General features: G+C 45.7%; 1 protein-coding gene across 3 annotated transcripts in view; it reads right to left on the bottom strand.

The window, feature by feature from the left end:
• Window positions 1-22,284, bottom strand: part of ctnnbip1 (catenin, beta interacting protein 1) — a 124,866-nt gene that overhangs the window by 62,956 nt on the left and 39,626 nt on the right. For all 3 annotated transcript variants that reach the window (XM_085967380.1, XM_085967379.1, XM_085967378.1), the window contains exon 2: window positions 18,592-18,715. In XM_085967380.1, the coding sequence (XP_085823506.1) occupies window positions 18,592-18,687 (96 nt within the window). In that variant the 5' untranslated portion in view covers window positions 18,688-18,715. The remainder of the gene's footprint in view (window positions 1-18,591; window positions 18,716-22,284) is intronic.

Here is a 22,284-nt window from a genome sequence, read left to right as displayed (position 1 = left end):
GGGTCGCCCTTTTAGAACTGAGATGAGGAGGAATTTCTTCTCTCCGAGGGTTGTAAATCTGTGGAATTCTCTGCCCCAGAGAGCTGTGGAGGCTGGGTCTTTAAATACATTTAAGGTGGAGATTTTTGCAAGATAAGGGAGTGAAGAGTTATGGGGAAGTGGCTTTGAGCCCAAGATCAGCCATGATCTTATTGAATGGCGGAGCAGGCTCGAGGGGCCAAGTGGCCTATTCCTGCTCCTGTTTATGTTCTTATGATTTATGTGTCATAGAGTCATAGAGTAATACAGCACGGGTAGAGGCCCTTCGGCCCATCGTGTCTGCGCCGGCCATCAAGCCCTGTCTAATCTAATCCCATATTCCAGCATTTGGCCCGTAGCCTTGTATGCTATGGCATTTCAAGTGCACATCCAAATGCTTCTTAAATGTTGTGAGGGTTTCTGCCTCCACAACCCTTTCAGGCAGTGAGTTCCAGACTCCAACCACCCTCTGGGTGAAAAAGTTCTTTCTCAAATACCCTCTAAACCTCCCGCCCTTTACCTTGAATCTATGCCCCCTAGTTATTGACCCCTCTACTAAGGGAAAAAGCTCCTCAGCATCCTTCCTATCTATGCCCCTCATAATTTTGTACACCTCAATCATGTCCCCCCTCAGCCTCCTCTGCTCCAAGGAAAACAAACCCAATCTGCCCAGTCTCTCTTCATAGCTGAAGCGCTCCAGCCCTGGTAACATCCTGGTGAACCTGCTCTGCACCCTCTCTAACGCGATCACATCCTTCCTGTAGTGTGGCGACCAGAACTGCACACAGTATTCCAGCTGTGGCCTAACCAGTGTTTTATACAGCTCCATCATAACCTCCTTGCTCTTATATTCAATGCCTCGGCTAATGAAGGCAAGTATCCCATATGCCTTTTTTACCACCTTATCCACCTGTTCCGCCGCCTTCAGGGATCTGTGTACTTGCACACCCAGATCCCTCTGACCCTCCGTCTTGCCTAGGGTCTTTCCATTCATTGTGTATTCCTTTGCCTTGTTAGTCCCCCCAAAGTGCATCACCTCGCACTTTTCCGGGTTAAATTCCATTTGCCACTGTTCCGCCCATCTGACCAACCCATCTATATCGTCCTGCAGACTGAGGCTACCCTCCTCGCTATTTACCACCCTACCAATTTTTGTATCATCCGCGAACTTACTGATCATACCCTTTACATTCATATCCAAGTCATTAATGTAGACCACAAACAGCAAGGGACCCAGCACCGATCCCTGTGGTACCCCACTGGCCACAGGCTTCCAGTCACAAAAACAACCTTCGACCATCACCCTCTGCCACTAAGCCAGTTTTGTATCCAATGTGCCAAGGCACCCTGGATTCCATGGGCTCTTACCTTCTTGACCAGTCTCCTGTGCGGGACTTTATCGAAGGCCTTACTGAAATCCATGTATACCACATCCACTGCGTTACCCTCATCCACACACCTAGTCACCCCCTCAAAAAACTCAATCAAATTAGTCAGACATGATCTTCCCTTGACAAAGCCATGTTGACTATCCCTGATTAATCCTTGCCTCTCCAAGTGGAGACAAATTTTGTCCCTCAGGATTTTTTCCAATAATTTTCCTACCACTGATGTTAGGCTCACTGGCCTGTAGTTCCCCGGTTTTTCCCTACTACCCTTCTTGAATAATGGTACTACATTAGCGGTTCTCCAGTCCTCTGGCACATCCCCTGTGGCCAGAGAGGTCCTGAATATATGTGTTAGAGCCCCCGCAATCTCCTCCTTTGCCTCACACAGCAGCCTGGGATACATTTCATCCGGGCCTGGGGATTTATCCATTTTTAGGCCAGCTAAAACCGCCAATACCTCCTCCCTCTCGATGTTAATATGTTCGAGCATATCACAGTCCCCCCGCCCTATTTCTATGTCTACATCGTCCTTCTCCATAGTGAAAACAGATGCAAAAAATTCATTTAGAACCCCTCCTACATCTTCCGGCTCCACACAGATTGCCACTTTTGTCCCTAATGGGCCCTATTTTTTCCCTAGTTATCCTCTTACCCTTAATATACTTATAAAACATCTTCGGATTTTCCTTTATTTTGCTCGCCAGTGTTATTTCATGGCCCCTCCTTGATCTCCTAATTTCTTTTTTAAGTATCCCCCTGCACTTTTTGTACTCCTCTAGGGCTTCCTCCGTCTTTAGCCTTTTGTATCTACCAAAAGCCCTCCTTTTTTTCCTAATCCATTCTCGTATATCCCCTGACATCCAAGGTTCCCTGTGGTTTTTGGAACCACCCTTGACCTTTACGGGAACATGTTGCCATTGTATGATCTCAATCTCCCTTCTGAAAGCCTCCCATTGCTCCGATGCGGATTTTCCTACAAGTAGCTGATCCCAGTCCATTTTGGCCAGATCCTGCCTTATCCTATTAAAATCGGCCTTCCCCCAATTTAGAACCTTTATTTCCGGCCCATCCCTGTCCTTTTCCATGACCACCTTAAATCTTACCATATTATGGTCACTATCACCAAAGTGCTCACCTACTAGCACTTTTTCCACTTGGCCGGCCACATTCCCTAGAATTAGGTCCAGTACCGCCCCCTCTCTTGTAGGACTTTCTACATGCTGGCTCAAAAAGCTCTCCTGGATGCACTTTAAGAATTCTACACCCTCTGAGCCTTTCACACTCTGACTATCCCAGTTAATATTGGGGAAGTTGAAATCCCCCATTATTATTACCCTATTATTTGCACATTTCTCTGAGATTTGCCTACATATCTGTTCCTCTATCTCCCCCTGACTGTTTGGAGGCCTATAGTACACTCCCAGCAAAGTGCTTGCCCCCTTTTTGTTTTTAAGCTCCACCCATATGGCCTCATTAGAGGAGCCTGCTAATATATCATCCCTCCTTACTGCAGTAATTGACTCCTTAATTAATATTGCGACACCCCCTCCTCTTATACCTCCCCCTCTGTCTCGCCTGAAGATTCTGTACCCCGGAATATTGAGCTGCCAGTCTTGCCCCTCCCTCAACCATGTCTCCGTGATAGCAACAATATCATACTCCCATGTGTTTATCAACACCTTCAGTTCATCCACCTTATTTGCAAGACTCCTTGCATTAAAATAGATGCCATCCAGCCTTGCCCTTATATATGTGCCTTGACAAGTTGAAGCCATCATTAGGGCAAGTGATCTGTTATTGCTCAAATGCCAGCATTTTCCAACAGACTGGGACTACCTGCCCTATGCTACTGGAAACTGGGGCTTTTGATGTAAAATGAGGTAATAAGGCAGGGAATTCTGTTTAGTGTAGGAACTTAGAGTTTGTTGCAGAGCGTTGCACCGTGCCAAATCACTTGATCAAGCCCGACCTAGTCTTTCACACACAATTCCAGCATCGAGTGATGGATAGCAACAATGGGTGGCGTAGAGGAAAAGAGAACCTTGAGCAGTTTTTCACCGCCCCCCCCCCCCTTTCGTAACTGAGAACGCGGAGGCCAATTGCAGCCCTATCCCACTTTAAAATTGGCTAACTCAACAAAATCCAGCTGCTGAACCAGGTACTTTCCTGCTCTGTATGGCTCAGTGCCACACCACATCAGTGGTCTAACCAGCGAGCCATCGGGGGAGGTGCTTGGCTTCGGGCACTCAGCAGTTTGCTCATAGACTCTTCACGCTACAGCGCTCCAGGTTGATACTTTTAGGTGCTACACCCACTTTCTGCCATAAAATGTTCCACTGTGTGTTTTGTAATTTGAATATTTACAGTGTATTTCTGGGCTTACTTCCCTCATGAAAAGGAACTAAAAATTTACAAATCCTATTTATTGGACTTTCATGCTTATGAAATAAACTAATTTGACTAATTTCACTTCAGAACTTGAAAGAGATCCACAGGAGAAGATTCACAGGTAATCTTACTGAAGTATTCAAGACCCAAAAGGGTACAGATAGATAAACGTCAATGGGACCAAAATTACTTGGCCCTTCTGACACATTCCTGTGACTTCAGCGAGAGTGCGGCAGAAGGGCCTGTAATTTGTCCGAGACCTGGATACACCAGACTCAGCCTATACTGAGTGTTCCACTGGGTCTTGTATGGGGTGGAATCTACACCTTCCCCATACAAGGCAAGTGACACCAAGGGGGCGGAGAAGGAGCTGGAGCCAGGGTTGGAGTCTCACGGGCCAGGTTTTGCCCCATCAGAAACCTGACATGACGAGAGGCCTGGATGCGCAGCGAGATAAGGTGTGGCAGCCTCCAGGATGCTGTGATTTGGTCCCATTGCTGGTGGGGGTTAGGGACCAAGGCCAGGGAAATGGCCTGGATCTCACCCTGGATGGTAGCTAGGTGCCAGAGTTTCCAGCAGCATGGGGAGATAGGTGCTGGAGATGTGTCTATAGTGGTATGGGCTCCCATGGGCCACATGTAAAAAGGGAGGCTTCCCACTGAACCAACCAATTCCAGCAGGGTCAATGCTGGAGGGCAATGGTAGGCAGAATCTGGGTATAACTGCTGGGATCAAGTCAATATGTTTAACATGGTCACAGATTCTACAAGAGAGCACAGATTCAGACTTTTAAGAGGGAGGGCGAAAAGACAGTTTAAGATTTAATTACTTTACGCAGAGTTTGGTGAAGGTATATATTGACTGTCAAGGGAGCCGATTGTACCAACAAATTTGAGAGAGTTGGACAAGTGCAGGAGAGAAATTTGACAAAGGAGTGTGTGGAAGATACCATGGGATATAGTGGCCCAGAAATTCAGGTCCCCACGTGTGAGTATGTGCTGGGTACTCACGCGTAGGCCCAATGAAAGTGCCGGTTTTGTGCATGCACTGCGCATGCACGGGAAACCAGAACTTCCGTTCCCTTGAAAGGAGGGTTTGACAGGTGGAACGCGTGCGACGGAGAGGCAGCGCATGCGCATCGAACTTACGTTTTTTTTGCAGGTTCCTCCAGGAGGGTAAGTCTCCAGCAGTTACATTTTTAAAAAGCAGGCGCAAGGACTGCTTTTAACAAGGTAAGTGGTGAATTAATTAAAATGAAAACATTTTTTCCACAGGTTTATTATTTTTAAATACTTTAAAGGGTAAGTTTATTTTTAGCCCTGTTAGAAAATGTAATTAATTCTCAAAATTTTAAATTATTGTTTAAAATAGTTATTTCATGTAATTTATAGTTATTTTAAAATTGTGATTTAAAAAAAAACTTATTTGAAGTTTTAGTTATGTTTTGGGGCTTATAGTATTTATTAGATTTGATAGCTTTTTGTGTCAAATTTATGAATGAAGCATTCCCTGCTACCATTGGCTCTCCATGGCCCACGTGATCCCAGGGGACGCTTCGCACCAACTGCGCCCCAGGATACGCAAGCACTGTGCGCCGGCGGTTGGAGGCGGCCCAGGATTGGAATCCCACGTGGGCCCACAGCACAACGGCCGGCGCACAAGGTAAGTGCCGGTCGGAGGCTTGCACCCACGAGAAGCCCCCGACCCGAATTTCTGGGCCGATATTTCCTAGACATTGCGACCAGCCAGATAGACTGCAATGGTCGTACCTGGTTGTCTATATGCCTATGAACCTATCCACGAAAACATGTACCACAATTCAAATCCTTTTTTGCTAGAATCAGCTATGAACCAAACATAAATTCCCAAAACTTCTGATAGGTAAATATTAGACTGACCAAGTGCTTACTCCAGTAGTACTTCAATTATTGAAGTATTTTTTTCCTGGGAAGCATACCAATTTTCCTTCAGAATTTGGGATCAACACACGCATGCCAATTTACTCAGAGCCAGGCTGCTTTGGATGTCATGTTAATAAACCTTGTGACAAAGGGGTTAATTCCTTGAATGGTTTCATTGTGCTATAGCGATGACAGGGAAACTAGCACAGGAAGTTCCACGCTGCCTTGTAAATTACTCCAGGAAAAAAAGCACACTTAAGAATTCAGAAGAGACTTATGCTGCTGGCTATCACAGCTGTTGTGATATGTTGTATAACACTGCTGCTGTTGCAAAGCACGTACGTGTCGCACTGTATCCTAGCTGAGCTGTTTTTAATTTCATGTTCCGACAGTAAGGCTTTGAAAGCAGCAGCACCTCAACATCTCTAAAACAAAACCCGAAGGGCGCTAAATAAATATAAGTAATTGCATACAGAGCCTCCAAGATATCAGGTTATAGTCCCGGTCGGAGCTGAAATCAGCCAAGGTCACAGGATGGTAATGAGCCCTGCAGGAAAGTCCACATACACAGACAGGATGTGATTAGGCTCGGCTGTGATGTCCTCCATGGTTTGGCTCTCGTACGAGGATTTAAAAAAAAAATGCATTCACAGGACGTGGGCGTCGCTGGCAAGGCCAGCATTTATTGCCCATCCCTAATTGCCCTCGAGAAGGCGGTGGTGAGCCGCCTTCTTGAACCGCTGCAGTCTGTGTGGTGAAGGTGCGCCCACAGTGATGTTAGGTAGGGAGTCAGAGTCATACAATCACAACAGCACAGAAGGCGGCCATTCGGCCCATCGAGTCCGCGCCGGCTCTCTGTAGAGCAATCCAGTCAGTCCCATTCCCCCGCTCTATCCCTGTAGCCTTGCAAGTTTATTTCCCTCAAGTGCCTATCCAGTCTCCCCTTGAAAACATTGAGTGTCTCCGCTTCCACCACTTCCGTCGGCAGCGAGTTCCAGGTCCTCACCACTCGCTGTGTAAAAAAGTTTTTCCTCATCCCCCATATCTCTTGCCCAAAACCTTAAATCTGTGTCCCCTAGTCCTTGTACCATCAACTCTCCTCTGCACCCTCTCAAGAGCCTTCACATCCTTCTTAAAGTGTGGTGACCAGAACTGGACGCAATACTCCAGTTGTGGCCTAACCAGCGCTTTATAAAAGGTTCAGCATAACTTCTCTACTTTTGCACTCAATACCTCTATTTATGAAGCCCAAGATCCCATATGCTTTGCTAACCACTCTCTCAATGTTCCAGGATTTTGACCCAACAATGATGAAGGAACAGCGATATACTTCCAAGTCAGGATTGAGAGACTTGGGAGGGGAACTGGGAGGCGATGGTGTTCCCATGTGCTTGCTGTCTTCTCCTGCTAGGTGGTAGAGGTCGCGGGTTTGGGAGTTGCAGGCCACCTGGGCAAGATACTAGAGGTGCTTCAGTCACCTGGAGAACTGTAGCTCAGCAAGGCTCAACATGTTTAGGTGAAAGTGGGGGGGGGGGGGAAGTAACATTTTTATAACTAATAAAAAGTGCATGTGAGCAATTTCAATGAAAATAATTTTGCTGCAGGAAGTCAGATTATGATAAACTGCTCAAAATTCACTTTTATGCTTTAGAGGTCATCTGAAGCTTTTGTTGAGACTATTTCCTTCTAATCACAGTAACCCACCAATTTTGCTCTTCAAAAGGTATGCAACAATGCTCCATTTGACTCAACGACCTCTATATGGAGAGCATGGTTGCCAACTCTGGTTGAACATATTCCTGGAGATTTCATTACATAGCCTCCTGCCTCCAACTGCCCCTCCCACCCCATCTCCAATACCTTTATAACTAATAAACCAGTGTTCAAAGAAAATGGAAAAAAACATGCAATTTTTTTTATTTTTTATAAAACATCCCTTTGATTTTTCTCCAGGGTTTTGCTCGCTGCAATGTTCAGGAGATTAATCTATAATTCCTGGAGACTCCAGAACAATCCTGGAGGGTTGGCGACCCTATCAGAGGTGTGCCGGGCCTCCACTCAGTGTATCCCCACCGAGGTTGAAACTGGGGACTTGGCGAAGTGGGAATCGAAGCCGTGTCGACCACAACTCTTCTCCGTGTTCTACTGCAGGAGTGCGCGGTTGATGAAGGACAGTGCTGATGGGGCAGTGTTGACGGTATCGGTCACCCCTCAGGAACTAGTCAATGGGGAAGCCACGTCAACGGCTGACACCTGGCGTTATGTTGCTCCATAGAAACATAGAAGATAGGAGCAGGAGTAGGCCATTCGGCCCCTCAAGCCTGTTCTGCCATTTAATGAGATCATGGCTGATCATCCAAATTCAGTACCCTGTCCCTGCTTTCTCCCCATATCCCTTGATCCCTTTAGCCTCAAGAAGTATATCTAACTCCTTCTTGAATATATTTAATGAATTGGCCTCAACTGCCTTCTGTGGTAGAGAATTCCACAGGTTCACCACTTTCTGGGTGAAGAAATTCCTCCTCATCTCTGTCCAAAATGGCTTACCCCTTATCCTTAGACTGTGACCCCTGGTTCTGGACTCCCCCGCCATCGGGAACAGCCTTCCTGCATCTAGTCTGTCTAGTCCTGTTAGAATTTTATAAGTTTCGATGAGATCCCCTCTCATTCTTCTAAACTCCAGCAAGTATAAGCCCAATCGACCCAATCTCTCCTCATACGTCATTCCTGCCATCCCAGGTATCAGCCTGGTGAATCTTCGCGGCACTCCCTCCACGTTGCTTCAATAACGTTTGTGCACAGATCTTACATTTATGTCAAAATAACTGCGGTTGTGTTTCGCAACTTTTTGAAAATGCATCGACTGATTTATCTACTACTTTCTTGTCAACCCAAACTCATCATTTCAGACATTTAAAAGGTCGACAGCCAGGTTGAGTGCACAATCCACAGCTGTTTTTAAGGACTATAAAATATCAAAGCAGTAACTTCTCTGCCAAAAACAAACTTATAGTTTCTGACTTGATCCAGTAACGAAATTACTATTTTCAAAGACAGGAGTTGCATAGTAAGAAAACACTTCCGCTGAAAAAGTGTCATCTTCCCTAATCTGCTGGAAGCTCCCTTGCTCTCGCCCCCAACAAGCCTGGCTCATCAAACTGGAGTGAATCCTGTCGGCGGGGCGATCCATAGCTTTAAAGCACATTAGATCTACAGACAGTCGGCCATCAAACGAGACGTTTCTTTAAATACAGCACGGCTGATCTGCAGCTCATTAATGCAGATATCTAGGATAATTTTCATACCAGAGTACAACAGCGACATTTTTTTTTTAATACACAAGTGATTTAGAGCCCGAGTCTCTGCTCAAGGTTTAACAGATAATGTTACAGAATTGGAGCTCTAAAATGGCAAGCAGGTATTAGTGCCATCTCCAAGTGCAATCAGAAACAAAAAATCTCAGTCGCAGAGTCATAACGGCACAGAAGGCGGCCATTCGGCCCATCGAGTCCGTGCTGGCCCTCTGTAGAGCAATCCAGTCAGTCCCATTCCCCCGCTCTATCCCCGTAGTCCTGCAAGTTTATTTCCCTCGAGTGCCTATCCAGTCTCCCCTTGAAAACATTGAGGGTCTCCGCCTCCACCACTTCCGTCGGCAGCGAGTTCCAGGTCCTCACCACTCGCTGCATAAAAAAGTTTTCCCTCACTTCCTCCCTGTATCTCTTGCCCAAAACCTTAACTCTTTGTCCTAGTCCTTGTACCATCAACTAGTGGGAACAGCCTTTCCTCGTCTAGCCTATCCAAACCCGTCATAATCTTGTACACCTCTATCAATTCATCCCTCAACCTCCTTTGCTCTAATGAAAACAAATCCAGCTTCTCCAACCTGTCCTTGTAGCTAAGATCCCCCATCCCCAGAACCATTCTGGTAAATCTCCTCTGCACCCTCTCAAGGGCCTTCACATCCTTCCTAAAGTGTGGTGACCAGAACTGGACTCAATGCACCAGTTGTGGCCTAACCAGCGCTTTATAAAGGTTCAGCATAACTTCTCTACTTTTGTACTCAATACCTCTATTCATGAAGCCCAAGATCCCATATGCTTTGCTAACCACTCTCTCAATATGTCCCGCTCACAGTCTAGGTTATTGCATGAAGAATACCCATTTCCAAGAGCAACCAGGGGGTGCGTGTGGAGCCATATTCCAACAAGGAGTCAAAGCTTTCAGGAAATAAGGAGATAATGAGGAAAAAAAAGTGAAGGAAAAGGAAAAATTAAGTTTTAATTTAAGAAGGGGATTTCTTTCTCAAAATTAACATTTAATTCAGTAAAGATTAACAGCCACCTGCAACTCGCTGAAAGCTCAGGAACTATAATGATCTTCCTCATTCTTCAACTGCAAACGTCTGTGTGTTCACAATGCACTTGCTCCATTACTCGGTTTTACACACCTCCTCTCATTGTTAGAGAAGCCCCGAGCCAAACTAACAAAGCTGCACTCACTCAGCACATGCAAGAGTTGCACACGTGCAGCTGCTTTGAAGTTGTGTTGCAAATTTTGAATAACTGCACGTCCATTGTAAGCAGTTTGCGATTATAAAATAAAAGGACAAGATTTTTGGAATGCGATAGCTTCAGATTATTTCTTTGCTGGGCACATCTAAAAGGAGGACAAGATGGAGAGGTTAAAATGGGCTGCTGAGGAATGTAGTTCCAGTAGGGCTGACTTGAGAGTTTCATGATCTAGTTCAGCAGGTACAGCAGGATGAGAAGCAGAAGTCACAACAAACCGGTAGGGGCACCTGCCCTCCTACCTCCCCATCTCGGACTCTCTCTACTGTGTGTGCCCCCAGGAGCTCCAAAGCTGCTTTTTATAGGGGAAAGAGGGCAGAGATTGGGAGAGGGATCACCACCTGTCTCCAGGCTCCATGTTAGGGCAGTCTTCTCATTTAAAAACAAAAAAAAGTGAGAATGACCTCTGGTTGCCATGAGAGGCATTCAAACCCAGGTGTCAGCAGGCAGACCATAATAGGGATGATAGTAGGTGCATGAAGCGAGCAATTACATACCACGTGAGCCTTTTACTGGGGTGCATGCATTTAAGATTGGGAATGAAGGAACACAAGTTGGAGGCTGGGAGTTGTAAAAGGCCCCATGCTACCTTTTGGGCATTGTTGCTAAGCTCTTCAAGCACATAAACACAGTGACGGCTATAATTAAGCAGATGTTTAGTACAGGGCATTCCTGGAAAATGCAGCTGGCTTCCCTAACCTTGCCTGGCAAGGTCATTAAACATTTGGTGCCACTTAGTTGTTGTGTGGGGAGTCGTGAAGTTAGCATTCACTGCCATGGTTCCCTCCTTTCAACGAGCCTGTGCAGATCTCTTTGAGAGCCTTTGCTGCTCTGTCACAAACAGGACCTCCCTACTCTGCCTCACATGATCTAGCAGCATTTCCGCTGCTGCCTCAGAGAATCCGGGGACGCCATGCATGCCTGCCTGGAGAACTAGCAGACATTTTTATATTTATATAAATCTGTGCCTAAGCCAGGTTTCAGTGTGCCTGACCATTCAAGTTGCCGGCAGCGTTTCAATCCTGCTCCGGCAGCCTATTTCCCACCCCGTAACAAGGAGCTCTCAATGAGAGGCACTTACAATGCTTGGAGCTTGCCCTCATTATAATTAAGATGGCTTAAAAAACATCAGTGGGGTCAGCACCAGTGTGACCGGGCGCAAGTCCCACCCTGCCACACTTCTGGCAGAGATAGCTGCCCATCAGAAAATCTGGGGTAAGCTCTTACCTTGGTCTGAAAAACATAGAAGAGGCCTTTATATTTAGACACAGAGAGCATGAACCCCTTCGCTAGTTTGTGAATTTCTCTTAAATGCAACACACAACAAACCAGAAAAAAAAATCCCATTACTACCATTGAGATAACAGAGGTTGGTACCTTGGGTAAAAATATGCAAAGTGTACCATAGCTACCCCGTAATTCCCCACTATATTCCTCTGGACAAAACGCATTGACTTCTACAATTTCTGGCCAATTGAATTAGAAGTCTTCAGTCGTGCTTTCATTGAATCAACTTACCCCTCTGTATCTATACTCCCCCACTTTGTTGGGAAAGTATGGTTTAATTAGACAGCAATGCTTCTCTGGAATGGATTCACAGGGAGATGCTACTGAAAGCTACATGAAGAACTCTCAGTGGTTTCTCCCTTTCCCGAAAATTCACCCTCCGCAAAAGCCACCGCTTTCAGTGTCAGTTAAGACTAGGATTTCAACTTGGTCTCCTAGTTGAGAGTTCAGTACTGCCATTTTAGCTGAATGCTTTCTGGGCGCTATGGGGAATCATAGTGCCCCCAACCACTGCTCCAGCGAGGATCAGCATTGGCTGGCGATGGAGTATGGGACCTTCCTGATGTGTATAGCTCAGCAACTTACTGAATCAAGTTGCTGATCCATTGGGGAGGCTGTGCCGCACAAAGCCACTGCAATCCGACTTGGAATTTCAGAAGGCAGGATATCATTTCACACGAAGCTTATAAACATTAAGGCTCCTGAAATTAATTGCAAATTTGATGATTAGATTTAAAACCAGATCAGCAACAGAAAGCAATAGGTGGTGATAAATGGAACAAGCTCTGGTTTGGGAGTGGTGGGATCGACAGGTATTCGTTCTGATCCCCTTGGACTCGCACACTTCACAAAAGATGTAAAAGAGGGTACAGGAAACTCTCTTTTAACCGGCACCTAAATATCCGGAAATCTCTCTTAACCGGCAAAATTCAAGAGTAGGTTCAGGTAAGTTTTACTATATATTAGTGGCCGTGTAACCAGGGTTCCTGGATCTGTGGCCATGTAACCGGGGTTCCTGCACCTGTGGCCGTGTAACCAGGGTTCCTGGATCTGTGGCCGTGTAACCGGGGTTCCTGCACCTGTGGCCGTGTAACCAGGGTTCCTGGATCTGTGGCCGTGTAACCGGGGTTCCTGCACCTGTGGCCGTGTAACCGGGGTTCCTGCACCTGTGGCCGTGTAACCGGGGTTCCTGCACCTGTGGCCATGTAACCGGGGTTCCTGCACCTGTGGCCGTGTAACCGGGGTTCCTGCACCTGTGGCCGTGCAACAGGGACTCCTGCACCGCGCCGGTCCCGTCGGCGCCGGATAAAAAAGTTTCCTGTACTTGTACCAATATGAAATTTGCAGTTGACACCGAGCTACGGTAAGTGGGACTGCAAGCAATCCAAGGAATCTGAACCAGCCAAGGACTAAAAAGCGGATTTTAATGTAGATAGAAATATACTACTTTACATGGACAACCAACTTGTGTGTTTAAGGTTATGCACACTTTGGACCCTGACACATGACATGAAGAAGTTGATGTCCATTACCAATGGTGGAAAATGAAAGTTTTGGGAGTGTTTGCTGACCATAGACTGCAAGTACTCAGTCAATGCGAATCAGTTATTACATGGCTAATCACCTACTGGGATGTGTCTCAAAGGGAGTTTGACTAGAAGGCAAAACAAAGTACTTGATTGAAATGCCAATGCAAAAGCAAAATACTGGGGCTGGAAATCGGGAGATAAAAACAGAAAATGCTGGAAATATGCTGGCAATACTCAGCAGGTCAGGCAGCATCTGTGAAGAAAGAAACAGAGTTAACGTTTCAAACATTAACTCTGTTTCCATCTCTCCACAGATGCTGCCTGACCTGCTGAGTATTTCCAGCATTTTCTGTTTTTATTACTTGATTGGAAAGACCGTGCCAACTTACAATTGACAAAATGTAAGCCGTGCTTTTTTAATGGTTTGTGGGGCTCCGTTAATTCGCTGGATACACTCATTGAGGCCGAGAAGGTGCTTTGGAAGTCACATATTCAACAATTTAAATGCAATGTTTTTCTCCAAGAAGACAGATCTATTCTCAATGAAGAAAAATGTATTCCCATTGGTTCAGCGAGCAAACGCACCAGCTGGTGTGGTACTGAACCATACCGATGAGGAAAATCTCACATTAGTGCATCACAGTCAAGGCAGCAATGGGGTGGTATACTGGTCTTGTTGCCTCCAGATCAGGAACAAGGCAGAGTGCAAAAATAACCTAGGGTTCCATTCTTCATTTCGAGCAACACCAATAGGAGAGCATATGTATGTGGGCGTTGGAGAAGGGCCAGATTGGGCTAGACGTATGACTGAATAACCTCACTGTCCACACTCAAGTGTGGTCACTTGGGCGAGGTACCAGAGGGATGCTGACCCCAGTGGAATTATATGCCAAACATGAATCACTACATTGGGAGAAGGGGCAGAGAAGAACTTGAAATGGGGGTAACTTACCCCATTTAAGTCAACGGTCCTAATAGCCTCCATATCTAAAGTCTTGTCAACTAAAATTGATCCATTTTCTAAGCAACTACTTCTCGATTTACCTTGTATTCTATCCTAGCCTACCTTTGGCCTGCACTTTAGACCTTCGCCCTTCAACCTAGTTTGTCAAAAAGCAGAGAACCTCGTCATTCCACGTGGATTTGATAAACTGCACTCAGAAAACTTCTCTTCGGCAACTTCATTAAGCAGAGTTAGTGGTAGAACGGATTATCCTCCCACCTTTCTTTTGAATTTTCCCAATGCATCTCTGGAGGTTTAATATTACTCGAGATTCACAGGCAACAATTACACCGACGTGCCTTACACTGGGAGAATACAACCAGCATTTGTATAGTGCCTTCAACGTGGAAAAACATCAAGAAGTATCACAGAGGCGCAAGGAGAAAACACACACCAAAAAGTGTTCCGAGGCAAATTTTAATATAAAAGGAAAGATAGGTTACCTGTCTTGTAGTGTGGGATTCAACTTTGCAAATCCCAGGATCCTCAGTAGGGATCAGGATTGCTATTCACTATTACTTTTGTACTAACAGGGTCTCTGTGTCTCTTTAATGTTTACAAGCTTCTTGAGTCATTACTAGACAGAAGTGCTGAACAGGTCCCTATAAAACAAAGCCAGTCCAGTCTGACAATTATTTAAACCAGTCGCTCCAATAAACTGCCTCGTTTTAAAACAATATATTACTTTTGAAGCCTCTATAGCATTGCCTTGGCTCCTGGTCACATACGCCAGCAGGTATCAGACTTTCAAACTCCAGCTCCTCGTATTTCCTCTCCCTCACTCTCCAGCAGTCCAGTATAAAGGAGACCTTTCTATTGCCCATAGCCACGCTCTGATTTGTACCTCTCTCCACACTTTCTATCCCACAGTACCTTTCTGGTTCTGATACCGCTCCTCATCTCGCTTGCCCTTCTCTCTCAGTAAGCACAGTGCTGTTCTGAGTAAACAAAAAGCAAAGAAAAATTGCAGAGGCTGGAAATCTGAAACCAAATCAGAAAACACTCCGCGGGTCAGGCAGCATCTGTGTGGACCCTTCACTGAAGCTCCTTGTGATTGTGCGCTCTGATGGTCACTTTATTATTTCTGTAATCCCAGGATTTCCAGCTTGCAAACCGATAATTTGGGGTTGTTGAAATGGATGGGATCCTGCTATTATTGCACACCCGAGTTCATTTTTCAAATCAGTCGCCTTCCACACACCGCTGGAGAAAGCCCAGGTTTTGGGGCTGAGATCCAACATAGGCAGAGCCTTATTTCAGGGATGTGTTGGAGAGGTTGGGAATGAAGCAAATAGACTACATCAGTCGTAAATACAACAACTTGTATTTATATAGCGCCTTTAACATAGAAACATAGAAGATAGGAGCAGGAGTCGGCCATTCGGCCCCTCGAGCCTGCTCCCCCATTTAATGAGATCGTGGCAGATCATCCAAATTCAGTACCTTGTCCCTGCCTTCTCCCCATATCCCTTGATCCCTTTAGCCTTAAGAAATATATCTAACTCCTTCTTGAATATATTTAATGAATTGGCCTCAACTGCCTTCTGTGGTAGAGAATTCCACAGGTTCACCACTCTCTGGGTGAAGAAATTCCTCCTCATCTCTGTCCTAAATGGGTTACCCCTTATCCTTAGACTGTGATCCCTGGTTCTGGACTCCCCGGCCATCGGGAACATCCTTCCTGCATCTAGTCCTGTTAGATTTTTATAAGTTTCAATGAGATCCCCTCTCATTCTTCTAAACTCCAGCGAGTATAAGCCCAATCGACCCAATCTCTCCTCATATGTCATTCCTGCCATCCCAGGTATCAGTCTGGTGAATCTTCGCTGCACTCCCTACATGGCAAGAACATCCTTCCTCAGATAAGGCGACCAAAACTGCACATAATACTCAAGATGTGGTCTCACCTAGGCCCTGTACAACTGCAGCAAGACATCCTTGTTCCTGTACTCGAACCCTCTCGCTACAAAGGCCAACATACCATTTGCCTTCTTAACCGCCTGCTGCACCTGCATGCTTACCTTCAGCGACTGGTGCACAAGGACACCCGGGTCTCGTTGCACTTCCCCCCTTCTCCCAATCTATTGCCGTTCAGATAATAATCTGCCTTCCTGTTTTTGCCACCAAAGTGGATAACCTTGCATTTATCCACATTGTACTGCATCTGCCATGCGTCTGCCCAATCACCCAACCTGTCCAAATCATACTGGAGTTTCTCGGCATCCTCCTCACAGCACACACGCCCACCCAGCTTTGTGTTGTCTGCAAACTTGGAGATATCACATCTAGTTCCCTCGCCTAGATCATTAATATTTATTGTGAATAGCTGGGGTCCTAGGACCGATCCCTGCAGTACCCCACTAGTCACTGCCTGCCACTCGGAAAACAACCCGGTTATTCCAACTCTTTGCTTCCTGTCTGCCAACCAGTTCTCTATCCAAGTCAGTACCTTGCCCCCAATCCCATGTGCCTTAACTTTACACGCTAATCTCTTATGCGGGACCTTATCGAAAGCCTTCTGAAAGTCCAAATACACCACATCCACTGGTTCTCCCTTATCTATTTTACCAGTTACAGCATCAAAAAATTCCAGTAGATTAGTCAAGCACGATTTACCTTTTGTAAATCCATGTTGACTTTGTCCGATCCTGTCACTGTTTTCCAAGTGCTCTGCTATTACATCTTTTATAATGGACTCTAGCATTTTCCCCAGTACCGGTGTCAGGCTTACCGGTCTATAATTCCCCGTTTTCTCTCTACCACCTTTTTTGAATAGTGGGGTAACATTAGCTCCCCTCCAATCCATGCGAACTGCTCCAGAGTCTATAGAATTTTGGAAGATGACCAGCAATGCATCTACTATTTCTAGGGCCACTTCCTTAAGTACCCTAGGATGTAGATTATCAGGCCTTGGGGATTTATTGGCCTTCAATCCCGTCAATTTCCCCAACACCATTTCCCTACAAATACTGATTTCTTTCAGTTCCTCCCTCTCATTAGACCCTATGTTCCCTGACATCTCTAGGAGGTTATTTGTGTCCTCCTTTGTGAAGACAGAACCAAAGTATGTATTTAATTGGTCTGCCATTTCTTTGCTCCCCATTATAAATTCCCCTGATTCTGACTGCAAGGGACCTACGCTTGACTTTACCAATCTTTTTCTCTTCACATATCTATAGAAGCTTTTACAGTCAGTTTTTATGTTCCCTGCAAGCTTACTCTCATACTCTATTTTTCCCGTAGTAAAATGTCCCAAGACGCTTCACAGAAGCGTTACAAGACAAAATAAATTTGACACCGAGCCACATAAGGAGAGATTAGGGCAGGTGACCAAAAGCTTAGTAAAAGAGGTAGGTTTTAAGGAGTGTCTTAAAGGAGGGAAGAGAGGTAGAGAGGCGGAGAGGCTTAGGGAGGGAATTCCAGAGCTTAGGGCCTAGGGAACTGAAGGCACGGCCACCAATGGTTGAGCGATTATAATCAGGGATGCTCAAGAGGGCAAAATTAGAGGAACGCAGATATCTCGGGGGGGGGGGGCGTTGTGGGGCTGGAGATTACAGATAGGGAGGGGTGAGGTCATGGAGGGATCTGAAAACAAGGATAAATCAGGCCAACTGGAGATTTATTGATACTTTCACAGCTCCGTGGATAGTCTGTCGCTAGCTGTTGAAGGCAAAATTCATTCCACAAGTGAGGGGTACAAAATAACTAAAGAGCACTGTTGGTGTGAGCAAGTTGTGCAGATCTCACGTGAGTGCAATAAATTCTAGATTTGTTGGCTTACCATTGAAGATCCGGTTTGTAACACAAAAATAAAGTTTTATTGTATTACTATATTAAGTGTATTTCACTCTGGGGTATTATAAACTTGGAGGGGCTTTTAATAGCTTCCAAGCTGTTCTATGAAATGGCTTATTTCTCGGTGTCTCAAAAGGCAGACAAAGGCGAGATTAAAGTTAGTTTCTTGGGCTCTGACAGAACTGCTGCATATATTTTAATATCCCTTCACAGAGTTGGCTAAAACACCTAGCTCCCTGACTTTTGGCACTCTAAATAGGAATCAGGATTAATAAATATCATCAGTGCTGGAAGGCAGCCTTACCACGAGCTACTGGGAACAGAGACTGAATTCCTCCTTTAATGCCGGCCCCAACTGCCAGGTTTTAAACATTTACGTTCACAGAATCAATGAGTCACAGAGAGAGAGAAAAATTAATTGAAATATATTTCTAGAGCATAAGCTGGGACTGCACAGAATATAAAGTCAGGCCTTCGCCTCTTTTTTCTGAATTGAATTATGGAAAACAGAACATTAAATTTGCAGGGCTGTGGGGAAACAGCAGGGGAGTGGGATTAATAGGATAGCTCTACCAAAGAGCTGGCACAGGCACGATGGGCGAAAAGGCTTCCTTCTGTGCTGCATCATTCTATGATTCTATTAAGGACTTATTCGACACCATACCCCAGGTGAAACAGTGAAAGCTAGATTTGCACGTTAAGTTCTTAACTCACATTTGATCCCATCTTCCTCAGCATCAGCAGCACTCGCACCTTCTGCTGGATGTACATCTCCTCGGGAGTCTTCCCCTGGGCACCTTCACGGTTCATCTGCTCAGCTCCAGTCACTCTGTTCTCACTTCGTAAGAAAACAAATATTGTTCTTGAAGTCACGGCTTTTTAGACCTTTACACCCTTCAGGACACATTTCCTTTTATCAACAATAATCAGAGCAATGTATATAATTACAAACTATTTAGCTGCAGAAGACGTGGAAGAACCCCCTTTAAAAGCAACTTTCATAAGAAATCAACGTGTTTTGAGAGCAAAAGACTAAACTCTTTGCATGTATGAGGCCTGGTGTTCAATCCCCGGCATTTCCAAGCATTACCACCATCAAATTATGGGCCTCAGTCATGGATCAGTGGGTAGCACTCTCCCCTCTGAGTCAGAAGGCTATGGGTTAAGGGTTAGGATTTGATTTACTCCGTCAAGCTAAGTCAGTGACCCAGGTTATGAGGAAAGACTGGAGAAACTCAGGTTCTTGGACCAACCCGAGCTCATCCATCCTCCCCGACACGCCATTCAACTGTTTCTTCAATAATTCCAAGTTTCTTGCCATCACTATTCTACCCAAGAGCCCATTCCAAGTGTTGAGCGCTTTTTGCACCAAGATCATCCCAAAACCAGTCCTAAATTTACATTTGAAGAGATTGAGTAAACTAGGCCTGTATTCTCTTGAATTCAGAAGAATGAGAGGGGATCTCATCGAAGCATACAAAATTATTACAGGGCTTGATGGGATGGATGCTGGGAGAATGTTTCCCTTGGCTGGGGAGTCCAGAACCAGGGGCCACAGCCTCAGGATAAAGGGTCGGACATTCAGGACTGAGATGAGGAGAAATTTCTTCACTCAGAGGGTGGTGAATCTTTGGAATTCTCTACCCCAGAGGACTGAGGAGGCTCAGTCATTCAAAACAGAAGTCGATAGATTTCTAACTCGTAAGGGCATCAAGGGATATGGCGATAGGGCCGTTGAATGGAGTTCAGGCAGATGATCAGCCACGATTTCATTGAATGGCGGAGCACACTCGAAGGCCCTACTCCTGCTCCTATTTCTTATGTTCTTATGAACCTGTACACTCTCCCCCTCCTCCTGTCAGTCTGTACTAACGGTATCTTGCTTTTTAAAGTGAGAATAGCAAATTACTGCAAATTATAGGCAGTTTGCTGTTGTGGACAAACTCACTTGGGGAGTGGGGGGTCAAGTGGGCAAAGGCACCACCTGATGTAATGCTATGTCACACACCAAAGGTGCGGATTTTCACATCCTTGTTCAAGCTGATTGACGATCACTTTCTGGGACAGCAACCGGGCACAACAAGTAGCCTCCTTATTCCTGGGTGAGGGGGAGGAATTTAGCCAGGGTTCCTACTCCAGATCCCTATCCGGTGACCTCTGCTGGAATGTAGGGTGTGTGGACTTCCCGTGAGGACAGGACCACGTTGCACTGGCCCTAGAGTCAAATAGCTGATAATACTCTCCAGGGTCAACATTAACTAACCAGCACTTGGGCGAGGTAACAAAGGATCGCTGGCTCATACAGAACCGAAGCAAGAATTAGAAACATAGAAAAATAGGAGCAGGAGTCGGCCCTTCGAGCCTGCTCCGCCATTCAATAGGATCATGGCTGATCCTCTATCCCAATACCATATTCCCGCTCTCTTCCCCATACCACTTGATGCCAGTTAGTGCCTGGGGGGGGGGGGGGGGGTGGAGGGAGATTGAGAATTGTGGAAAAAATTAACACAACCAACTAGGCTTTGACTGCCTGTACTTACACTACGACATACAGGGACAGGACTTCCAATCCATTGTTCTGGGCTGGATTCAACGTCAGATCCCGCAGGTGAAATGACAAGCGACACTACAACCAAACCGCATCTTTGTTTTGGAGCTTTTCAGAAGATTTGCTTGCAGTGGGAAAGAGGACATGCGAGGACATGTCTCTGCCTCTACCCTCTTACGGCAAGCCTTTTGCCAAGTTGCAAACCTCTGCAAACCCATTCGCCAGAAATGATGTTTGTGCAGCAGGCAGCAAGCAACCTTCAACCTCGAGACTGAGCGTCTTAAACCAACACACCAGGCAGCTTTGAATACCTCACACGTTTGCACTGCTGGCAACGGACAGCTGACTTCCAGTAGATACGGCCACCACATAAAATTACTCCCTTGGGAAAGGGAGGCTTCGTTATTTTTAGAACTTGCTATAAAACTTTTCAGCTGGTCAGTGGTTCCCGTTAACTGCAGAAAGAGGTGTGCAATGGCCATAACACAAGTCTACAAAAAATAAAAACTGAAACAGTTTCCATATACCATAAATTCTGGAATATATAACATTGCAAGTGTTTAAATATCTCTCTATGCTTATGGGTTTCATTAAAACAATAACTGGACTGATGTACAAATCGCTCCCCTATATCGAGGGAGCATTAAGACATATCATTTTCAAATGCAATTCACACACTGTGGGCCGAATGGCCTACTCCGACTCTAATTTCTTATGCTCAGTGTGTCCCAGTCAATACTTCTCCCTTAATCAATATCACTCAAAACAAATTATCTGGTCGTTATCACACTGCTCTTTGTGGGAGCTTGCTGTGCGCAAATTGGCTGCCGTGTTTCCTACATTACGTCACGTCGGGGTCACTCTACATTTATTGCTCCTCAAAAGAGCCAGCACAGACTTGATGGGCCGAAGGGCCTCCTCCTGTGCTATACTAATCTAGGATTACAACAGTGACTACACTTCAGAAGTACTTCATTGGCTGTAAAACACTTTGGGACGTCCTGAGGTTGTGCAAGGCACTGTATAAAGGCAAGCCCTGTTCTGTTTTTTCCCGGATTATATATAATTTGCAACCACAATGTATAGATTCCCCTCTCACTTCTTTCCCTCTCTGGACGAGGTAGTCAATCGTACTGGGGCACCGTCACTCTTCTGGAACTTTATCCTAGTGGTCAATCTTCATATGCAAGTTCAGGCAGTGAGTGTCAGCAATTTATTTAAGAGTGGGGAACATCACGGCCGAGCCTGTCCTCGCACAAAACACCTTCCAGTGGGAGGGCAGCAGCCCCCGCCTGAGTTATTTCAGTCGTCGCCCAGTTTCCCTGAAGCCTACAACACATGCAATTTCTCCACGATCGGTGAGGATTACATCGAATTTACAGCACAGAAACAGGCCATTCGGCCCATACTCCACACGAGCCTCCTCCTCCCACCCCTCCTCATCTCACCCTATCTGCACAACACTATTGCTTTCTCCCTCATGTGTTTATCTAGCTTCCCCTTAAATACATCTATGCTACAACTTCAAGAGTTTCTGAAGTTTCAGTAAAATTCAAGCCATAATTTAATGATGCTAGATGTTGCAGTTTGAGTGATACGACCTGCAAAAGGCTTAAACATGTTTAAATAAATAATTTTCTTGTTCAAAAATGTAATAAAAAAGCACATCTTATGCAAGAAAATGCATCGATGCCCATTTTGGGACCTAGGGTGACTTTGTACTGGCTTTAGGGAGTACAGGCTGACAGCATTGCATGGTACGGCCTGCCCCGCACCACTCTGTGCTCGGGCAAAGCTAAGCTCAGCCTGTGTGAACTTAAATGCCCGTGTGGAGCTCCACCTACCAGCGTTGGAATGCC

Source organism: Somniosus microcephalus, chromosome 25, assembly GCF_052327205.1.
Source record: "Somniosus microcephalus isolate GS21.2 chromosome 25, FLI_Smic_1.0, whole genome shotgun sequence".
NCBI classification, from domain to species: domain Eukaryota; kingdom Metazoa; phylum Chordata; class Chondrichthyes; order Squaliformes; family Somniosidae; genus Somniosus; species Somniosus microcephalus.
This window is presented reverse-complemented; position numbering and strand designations above follow the sequence as displayed.